The sequence below is a fragment of the Oryctolagus cuniculus genome, chromosome 16 (genome assembly GCF_051225735.1).
Source record: "Oryctolagus cuniculus isolate XC-2025 breed Fujian yellow rabbit chromosome 16, ASM5122573v1, whole genome shotgun sequence".
Classification (NCBI taxonomy): Eukaryota; Metazoa; Chordata; class Mammalia; order Lagomorpha; family Leporidae; genus Oryctolagus; species Oryctolagus cuniculus.
In genome coordinates, this window is record NC_142882.1 from 21,626,731 (window position 1) to 21,637,388 (window position 10,658).

The window sequence follows — 10,658 nt, forward strand, 5'->3', positions numbered from 1 at the left end:
TTTTCCATTTTTCTGGCAAAAGTGTGATGAATCTAAAAAATACCATGATGTTTTACATCAGAGAAATAGTTTCTCCTTTTTTTCTTTTGAAAAGGGTTTTGAAATGTTTGCTAATATGGAATGGTCAATGATATTTCATTATGAAAGGTTGAGAACAAGAGAGAGGGAGATCTTCCATCTCCTGGTGTGATCCCCAATAGCTCATGACAGTCAAGAGTGTGGAAAGCTGATCAGGACCCACTATCTGGTTTTCCCATGTGAGTACCAAGGACCCAACCACATGAGCCATCACCTGCTGTCTCCCACAGTGAACATCAGTAGAATCTGGATTGAAAGCACAGCCTAGACTTGAAAAATGGACCCCTTATATGAGTCTTGGGCATCCCAACGGCATCTTAATGGCTACAACAAATGTCTGCCATAGTTTTCCCTTCTTGAAGAGGGAAGGGAATATGAAGTTTTGAAGATATCAGGAGCTGGCATTCCCAAGAGATGTTTGAAAGCTGTAGGCAACTAACAAGATAAGTTCTTTGACCCCAGAGAACATTTTAACTCAAGAAAAATAAATTGGTGGGAGATTTGACCTATAGGAGGCAGAGGAGTTCACAGAGAAAGAATAATAACAGCTAAGTACACACCTGACTTCTTACCTGTTCTCTTGGGAATAGAGAATCAGCAGGGGAAAAAATGGTTTTTTTTTTTCTGCCCAGACCAGTGTCCCTGCAGGGAAATCAGGAGTGCAGAGGCTGGAACACCAAGAGGGAGCTGTGACTAATGAACAGAGACAGGGAGCTGTAAATACAGTCCTCTTCTGTGGTCCATCAAGAGTACAACCTCGACCTGGACAAAACACAGTGGTTGCTTTTGGAGTCTTGATCTGACTCTGAAACCACTGCTGTACTCCTTCCTGCTGTCTTGTCACTTCTAAAGCTTCTGTCTCCATCATCAATGATCCAGGGAGGAATAACTTGTCCATATGGGGGTTCTCTTCTGAGAGAACCCATCTAGGTGAGCCTGAGAGCCCACTCACTACTGCAGGAATGGCTCCGAGAGAGTGGAAGCTGAGAATGTTTCTGTGAAGTCACCTGATGTCCAAGCAAGTCTAATTCAGATAAACAGGTTGTATTCTTACTCTTCTTTCTTGATAATTATTCACTGTATTTATCTGTGATGCTGGAAAACAGAAGTGTTCATTGAAACCAGCCACACAGCACTCCTTTGTTGGCAACAAAATGACGGTGCTGAAAGAACAGATAGAGCAGAGATTGAGAAGTGGCTCCAGGAAAAGTATAACAATGATCTGAGGGAAGAGAAAAATAGGATGGTGACTCTGGAAGGATATAAACAATGTAAGTGCATTTTCTTACATTTTTACCTATATTTGTTTTCATTTGTTGGAGAAGCAGACAATCACAGAGGGAAAGAGACATAGAGTAATACAGTGTACTCTGGATCACTCCACATATGCCTGCAACAGTTAGTGCTCTGCCCGGAGAAAGCCAGGAGCTGGAAACTCCATCTGGGTCTCTGATGTCAGTGGCAAGAACACAACTAAATAACCTGACACTTACTGCCAACCAGGATAGATTAGGAAGCAGAGTAAGAGTTCAAACCTAAGCAAGAACCAAATAGAAACCCTACTTGGGTATGCCAACAGGGATTCTCCAAAATGGAACCAGATAGACCCATGCATAAATACATAAATCACTACTCCAACAAGTAATTACTATTCATGCATTTCATTCTGTGGGCAATGACTGTATGCAAAAAGTAGACATGCTGTTTTTGTCCTTCCTGGTCATCATCTCAGCCAAATGGAACCAGGCAATGAAACACGACTTTCAACATTTCTTCTTCTGGGATTCTCAGAGGACCCAGCACTGCAGCCCCTCATATTTGGGCTCTTCCTCTCCATGTACCTGGTCACTGTGGCTGGGAACCTGCTCATCGTCCTGGCCATCCTCTCAGACCCCCACCTCCACACACCCATGTACTTCTTCCTCTCCAACCTGTCCTTGGTGGACGTCTGCTTCACCTCCACCACCGTCCCCAAGATGCTGGTGAACATCCAGACGCAGAGCAAAGCCATCACCTATGCAGGCTGCATCACCCAGATGTATTTCTACTTGCTTTTTGGAGGTTTAGACAACTTCCTCCTGGCTGTGATGGCCTATGACAGATTTGTGGCCATCTGTCACCCCCTGCACTACACGGTCATCATGAACCCCCAGCTCTGTGTGCAGCTGGTCCTGGTGTGCTGGGTCATCAGTGTCCTGCATGCCTTGTTACACAGCCTACTGGTGCTACAGCTGTCCTGCACACACCTAGAAGTTCCCCAGTTTTTTTGTGAACTGAATCAGATGATCCACAGTGCCTGCTCTGACACCTTTCTGAATGATGTGGTCATCTATTTTACAGTTGTGCTCCTGGGAGGAGGCCCCATGGCTGGGATCCTTTACTCCTACTCTAAGATTGTCTCCTCCGTCCGTGCCATCTCCTCAGCTCAGGGGAAGTATAAAGCATTCTCCACCTGTGCCTCTCACCTTTCCATCGTCTCCTTATTTTATTGCACAGGGCTAGGTGTGTACATTACTTCTCCCATTACCCAAGACTCACACTCAACTGCAACAGCCTCGGTGATGTACACCGTGGTCACCCCCATGCTGAACCCCTTCATCTACAGTCTGAGGAATAAAGAGATAAAGAGGGCTCTGCAAATATTTTTGGGCAGGAAAACATGATGGGCAATTGCCTTAGGGCTGAAGGAGTGCCAAGAATAGCAGGACGCAAAGTCTCAGGAATTCTCACTCTTAAATCTGATTGTGAGGACAGAATTTTCTCCCATTGCTTACTTACTGGGGTTTCGATTGTTGAAATCAACTACTCTATACAAGTTAAGTAACTCACTTATTATGCTCTGCTCTCTTCAGTATCCTTCGTTTTCCCCTTTGATGTTTTCCTTCTTTCCCAAAGTTATTCCTAAAATTGAACAGAAATAGGTAGAAATTTCTATTTGCCTCATGAGACAGTAGGAATATCTTATCAATATTCCTAGTTGACATATATTGTACTGAGTAGTATCTTAATGGAGGGTTAATCTAACAAGTATAAAGTTAACTGAGATCTTTGTAAAATATAGGAATGGGGATAGGAGAGGGAGGAGGAAGAAGAATAGGAGTGTGGGCGGGAGGGAGGTAGGAAGGGAAGAATCACTGTGTTCCTGAATCTGTGTGCAGGAAATACATGAGATTTGTATACCTTAAATAAAATTATATTTTAAAAGTCATGCGTTTTACTTCTATGGTTACAATACTTGTGCAAACTAAAGTCATGTATGAAATCTGTAGTACGCAATTCTGAAACTGTATTTTTTCTCTTTTATAAAGTGAATCATTTCTGTTTATCACTACTTTAATATCTCTTCCAGATAACGTGCCATTTAATACATTCTTGTGTCTTATTATTTATCATTGAGTTTTAGTCTCATATATAGGATCCTGCTTCTTTTTCTTTTAAAGATTTATTGCTATAACTAGTACTCAAACAGTATTTTTCACTTTATGTTTCTGTGTGGGAGCAAACTGTTGAAATCTTGAGTTAATGTATGCTAATCTGATCTTCTGTATATAAAGAGAATTGAAAATGAATTTTGACATGAATGGAAGGGGAGAGGGAGTGGATAAGGGGAGGGTTGCGGGTTGGAGGGACGTTATGGGGGGGAAGTCATTGTAATCAATATTCTGCACTTTGGAAATTTATATTCATTAAATTTTAGTTAAAAAAAGATTTATTAATTTATTTGAAAGGCAGAGTTATGGAGGAGCAAAGGAGGGGAGAGAGAGAGAGAGAGAGAAAGTCTTCCATCTGCTGGTTCACTCCCCTAGTGGCTGTAATGGCCAGAGCTGGGCCAATCCGAAGCCAGGAGCCAGAAGATTCTAATGGATCTCCCACGTGGATGCAAAGACCCAAGGACTTGGGCCATCTTCCACTGTTTTCCCAGGCCACAGCACAGATCCGGGTCAAAAGTGGAGCAGCCGGGACTTGAACCAGCACCCATATGGGATGCCAGCACTTCAGGTGGTGGCTTAACCCCTTATGCCACAGCGCTGGCCCCTAGGTCTTGTTTTTACACCAGCCCCATGTCCATAGTTTCCACTACAGAGTCTGCAGGACAGGGCCCCAGAGGGGATCTACTTCATCTCTCTTTATAACACAGATGTTTATCATCTAAACAGCATCTTGAAATGATTCCAACACATGAATGGTGGAGAGAGGTTGGACATTATGTGGTTATGGATGTGAATGAGCCACACTGGGGGCTTCTGATGCATAGCGCTTTATGTGCATGCTGTGTATTTTGGTTGTTCTTAGCGTTAGTGGCCCATGTATGATTTTTTAAGATTATTTATTTATTTATTTGAGAGGTAGAGTTACAGACAGTGAGAGGGAGAGACAGAGAAAGGTCTTTTGTCTGCTGGTTCACTCCCCAAATGGCTGCAATGGCCAGAGCTGTGTCGATCCGAAGCCAGGAGCCAGGAGGTTTTTTCAGGTCTCCCATGTGGGTGCAGGGGCCCAAGCACTTGAACCATCTTCTACTGCTTTCCCAGGCCACAGCAGAGAGCTGGGTGGGAAGAGGAGCAGCCAGCACCAGAACCAGAGCCTATATGGGATGCCGGCGCTGCAGGGAGAGGATTAACCTATTGTGCCACAGTGCCGGCCTCCCATGTGTGATATTTTACCGTCTTTTGCAAGATGCTACCATGGAGGGAACTGAGTTAAAGTGTATTTCTTAAAAGTGCACATTAATCTGAAACTATCCACAAGAAAACTTGCAAATGCCATGGGTGCTTGGTGTTATCACTCAAGCCGCTGCTGCTGTGACTACGCCCCATGGGAGTGGACCTGGGTTACGGTCCCATCTCCATGGCCAGTCCAGCTTCTTTTTCCCAGGGAGGCATCAGTTGATGGCTCAAGCACTTGGGTCCCTGAGACACATGTGGGAGACAAAATTTGCAACCATGGCTTCTGGCTTTAGCCTTGCCCAGCACTGGTTACTGCAGGCATCTGGGGAGTAAAGCAAAGGATGGAAGATTCATTCTCTCTCTCTCTCTCTCTCTCTCTCTCTCTTTCTCCCCCCCATATGTATACACACAGATATCCTTGTCTCTCTTCTTTATCTCTGTCTCTCTACATGTCTCTCTGTAATTCAAGCAAACTGAAAGTAAACATATAAAAATATTTTAAAGCATAAATGAAGTGAAAAACACCTCAACATGACATGCTTTTTGGGGGTCATATTCTTTAAGAATAATAATTCTGCTATAGTCCTCACTGATCTCTTTTTCACCACACAATCGTGTGCCATCATCATATATCCTGAACATGTTTTCTCATAATAAAATATATAAATAAAAATAAAAATGCATATTCTTATTTACACAATGCAGTGTTCTAGACATTATGGAACCTCTTCATGTGTTCTGTGATGCAGCTTGCATTTCACATCAGAGTAAGAAAGTTGGAGGGTGAAATAAAAAGAAACAGGCAACTAAGCAATAATGGAATCTGACACTCTTTTTTTAAAAAAAGATTTTTTTATTTACTTGAAAATCAGAGTTACAGACAGAGGGACAGAGAGAGAGAGAGGTCAGCTCCTCTATCTACTGGTTGAGTCCCCAAATGGCCACAACAGCAGGAGCTGGGCTGATCCGAAGCCACAAGCCAGGAGCTTCTTCCAGGTCTCCCACATGGGTGCAGGGGCCCAAGAACCCAGGCCATCGGAAGTGGAGTAACTGGGACATGACCCAGCACTCATATTGAATGCCAGCATTGCAGGCAGTGGTTTTACCCAGTACACCAAATGCCAGCCTCATACTTTTTATTTTTAAAAGCAAAACATGGTCAGCACTGCGGCTCACTAGGCTAATCCTCCACCTTGCGGCACCGGCACACAGGGTTCTAGTCCCGGTCCAGGCTCCGGATTCTGTCCCAGTTGCCCCTCTTCCAGGCCAGCTCTTTGCTGTGGCCCAGGAGTGCAGTGGAGGATGGCCCAAGTGCTTGGGCCCTGCACCCCATGGGAGACCAGGAGAAGTACCTGGCTCCTGCCATCGGATCAGTGCGGTGCGCCGGCCGTGGCGGCCATTGGAGGGTGAACCAATGGCAAAAGGAAGACCTTTCTCTCTGTCTCTCTCTCTCTCTCACTGTCCACTCTGCCTGTCCAAAAAAAAAAAAAAAAGGCAAAATATGTACAGACATTCACATGCATAAATGATTCCCAATGAATTGTCAGAGATTTCCAAATAAAATGGGAAGAGGAAAATAATATCTAAAGTTATCATGTCTTAAAGAATGCAAACAAATATACAAAGACAAAAGCTAGCAAGGCAATCTGATCAGATAAAGTAAATGGTTATCAAACCCACATGCTTATTTAGCTTGACAGATAAGGAAATGATTGCAGGGGCCGGCGCTGTGGCATCATGGGTAAAGCCGCCACCTGCAGTCCCAGCATCCCATATGGGTGCCAGTTTGATTGGCAGCTGCTGCATTTCCAATCCACCTCTCTTTATGGCCCTGGAAGGCAGTGGAGGATGGCCCAAGTCCTTGGGCCCCTGCACACACATGGGAGACCCAGAGGAAACTCCTGGCTCCTGGCTTCAGATCAGCACAGTTCCGGCCATTCCAGTCATCTAGGGAGCAAACCAATGGATGGAAAACCTCTTTCTGCCTCTCCTCTGTGTAACTCTGATTTTCAAATGAATAAATAAATAAATATTTTTTAAAAAGAAAGAAAAGAATTACAGGGTGTAATTCTGTGGTGTAGAAGGTTAAGCTGTTGCATGCAGTGCCAGCATCCCATATTTGTGCCAATTTGAGTCCTGGCTGCTCCACTTCTGATCCAGCTTTCTGCTATGGCCTTGGGCCCCTACACCTGCATGGGAGACTTGGAAGAAGCTCCTGGCTCTTGGCTTTGGATCGGCCCAGCTCCAGCCATTGCGGCCATTTGGCAAGTGAACCAGCAGATGGAAGACACTCTCTCTCTCTCTCTCTCTCTCTCTCTCCCTCCCTCCCTCCCTCTATCTGTAACTCTGCCTCTCAAAGTAAATAAAGTCTTTTTTTTCTTGAAAGGCAGAGTTACACAGTGAGAGAGAGAGAGAGAATGGTCTTCCTTCCATTGGTTCACTCCCCTAATGGCCGCTACGGCCAGCACGCCGCACCGATCTGAAACCAGGAGCCAGGTGCTTCCTCCTAGTCTCCCATGCAGGTGCAGCGGCCAAGCACTTGGGCCATCCTCCACTGCCTTCCCAGGCCACAGCAGAGAACTGGACTGGAAGAGGAGCAACCGGGACAGAATCCGGCACTCCAACCGGGACTAGAACCCAGGGTGCCAGTGCCACAGGTGGAGGATTAGCCTAGTGAGCCGCAGTGCCAGCCCTAAATAAAATCTTATTTAAAAAAGACTTTTAAATCTTAGCAAGTATGAATGGGCAAACAGCACTGCATCTTCTCCTGAAACGTGTGTCATTTTCTCCTAACACAGTTCCTGTGAGCAAGCCAAGTCTATTTAGCTGCTTTAAACCATAGATGAAGGATGTTTCAAGTCTAGCACCTTTAACTCATGCATCATAGTTCATGTTTAGTATTTGAGCTCTTTAGAAATGACAAGGATCATCATCCTAATATTTTAGTTAACACCATGTATTCTTTTTTTTTTTTTTTTGACAGGCAGAGTGGACAGAGAGAGAGAGAGACAGAGAGAAAGGTCTTCCTTTTGCCGTTGATTCACCCTCCAATGGCCGCCGCGGCTGGCGCGCTGCGGCCGGCGCACCGCGCTGATCCGATGGCAGGAGCCAGGAGCCAGGTGCTTTTCCTGGTCTCCCATGGGGTGCAGGGCCCAAGCACCTGGGCCATCCTCCACTGCACTCCCTGGCCACAGCAGAGGGCTGGCCTGGAAGAGGGGCAACCGGGACAGAATCCGGTGCCCCAACACCATGTATTCTTAATATTTCAGATAATGGAAAAGATTTTGGAGACAACAGTCCATTTACTAATGTTTATGATACTCACATTCACTTAGTTTTCACCTTCTTATCAATTATGTTTGAATTTCCCATGCAAATTGTACATATCATTGAACAATCCTAGCCAGAAATCAGCTGCTGTTATTTTTATGTTAAGTATCTCAACAGTGTGTGAAGGCAAGGCAGCCATCTAAGCTACAGTCCTCAAGTTAAAGACTTGACTGTTTCTCTTGCCATAAGCCCCACTGTTTATCACTAAAACAAAACATCAAGCCAGCCTTGTTTAGTGAGTATTTTTCCAAATCATATGAGTTTTGAAATACATTTGGGTTAATTTCATGTCATTTTGGATGTCCACTTAATTCAAAGTTAATGTGGCATCATGTATGGACACAAGCACACACATGCACATAAGGTAACAACACACATATGCACATATGCACAATGTGCACACACACTGACAAATAGATGCTAAGTTGTTATAGCTGTCATTTTATCTATGGACATAACACATATGGACATAGCACACCAACACTCATACGTGCACACACAGGACAGACAGATGCTAAGATGTTATAGCTGTCATTTCCTCCATGCAGCAGGTGGAACACTGGGAAGTCCCCTAGTCTGAAGCATACCTGGAGGTGAACTATGTCTTTGCAAGTGGAAGGAGTCAGGCTTGATGTGATTTACATGGTCACACCCCTTGAAAGAAGACAGTGTAGGAAACTTGCATCTCAAACAGGAAGAACGCAGGCTTTTCTCTAGGACTTGGAGGGGGTGTCAATTAGGGAAATTACAGAGGGCTATGTAAGTGGATGTCCTGGGGCTGGGATTATGGCAGAGAGGTAACCTTAAGATACCTCTTGGGATGGCCATGGTCCATATAGACTTTCTGGGTTCAAGTTCCTTCTTTATTTCTGAGTAATTGTCCTGCTACTGAACATTCCAGAAGGCATCAGGTGATGGCTAAAGTACTTGGATTCCTACTGCTCGGATTGAGTCCTGGGCTCCTGGCTTCAGCCTTCCCCAGACCCTGTTGATGTAGGCATTTGGGAGAGTAACCAATGGATGGAAATCTGTCTTGCTCAGTCTCTGCCTCTCTCAGCATTTAAATGAACATAAATAAATGCATTTTTAACATGACACATACACACAATAGAAAACTATTTCACCATGTTAAAAGTGAAATGCTTTCATTTTGGACAATATAGGTGAACCTGGAGGACAATGTGTTAAGTGAAATAAGCCAGGCAAGCAAGGACAAATGCTACACAATATCACTCATAACCAGAATCCTAAAGTCTGAGCTCATAAAGTGGGCAGTAGAATAGGGTTTGCCAAAGGCCAAGGAGACTGGGGGGGGGGGGATGGTTCCACCATCTCAGCTGGATAAGAGGAGGAAGTCCTGGTGCCTACTGCACAGGAGGGGGACTATAGCTAATAATAACGCTGTCTGTATTTCCAAACAGCTAGGAAAGAGGATTATGGATGTTCCCAACTCAAAGAAATGGAAAATGTCTAACATGCACCAACACATCACAACTTCTCACATAAATTGTGTTTCAACTAAAATAAGACAAAGCTGTAAACAAGCATATCCCTTCAGATCAACAAGCATTCTGTAACGAGGAACTAAATGACAGCTCTTATCGTGCAATAAGCTATCAAAGTTTAACAAATGAAAAGTCTCTGATTTTACATCAGCCAATGACTTCTCCTCCTCTTGAGGAGAGAATATAACAATTTTCTGGAGATTTCAGGAGTGGGGTCCCCAACAAAATTTTTGGTTCAAAGATGCTAGGAACCTCTTTGAGAAAAGTTCTTTGGTCTTGGACTCTGGATAAGTCTTTTTTATAAAAAAGTTTATTTGTTTGAAAGGTAGAGTTACAGAGAGGCAGGGGAGGGTCTTTGATCTGCTGGTTCACTCCTCAAATGGCCACAAGGGCTGGAACTGAGTTTATCAGAAGCCAGGATCCTGGAGCTTCTTCCAGGGCTCCCATGTGGATGCAGGGGCCTAAGGACTTGGCTCATCCTCCACTGCTTTCCCAGGAGCATTAGCAGGGAGCTGGGTCAGAAGTGGAGCAGCCAGGACTCAAACCAGTGCCCATACGGAATGCTTGCTCTGCAAGCAGTGCCTTTATCGGCTATTCCAGAGTGCCAACCCTGAAACCTTTATGTCCAGGAAATTAGGTTCCTGAGAGATTTGACTTCTGGAATGAGAGGAGTTCAAGAGAAGGAACAATGAGATCTGGGTTCACCTGACCGCTAACCTGGTCTCTTGAGGGTAGGTAGTCAGCAGGAAAATTCCTTGCTGCCAAGCCCAGCATAACCACCGGGAAATCAGGGACTGGAAGATTGAGATAACAAGAGGGAGATGCACCTAAAGAGCAGGAAGAGAGCTGTGATATTGCCCTGCTGTTATCCACCAAGTGTGTTCACTTTTGGAGTCATCATCTGACTAAGGGACGGATGATTTGCTTCTTTCTACTTCAGTCTCCACCATCAGCCACCCAGGGAGGACTCACACTTCAAATAGAGAATCCTTGCAGGTCAGTCTGAGAACCCAGCAGGTACCGCAGGAAATGCTCAGAGAAGGGAAGCTGAGAACCTCAGCTTCAGGGTCACCTGATGGTC

General features: G+C 44.8%; 1 protein-coding gene across 1 annotated transcript; it reads left to right on the plus strand.

The window, feature by feature from the left end:
- Nucleotides 1–1,814: 1,814 nt before the first annotated feature.
- On the plus strand, nucleotides 1,815–2,741 carry LOC100341902 (olfactory receptor 7A17-like). Its single transcript, XM_089316024.1, has one exon. The coding sequence runs from the start codon at nucleotides 1,815–1,817 to the stop codon at nucleotides 2,739–2,741; it is 927 nt and encodes a 308-aa protein (XP_089172150.1).
- The last annotated feature ends 7,917 nt before the right edge of the window (nucleotides 2,742–10,658 follow it).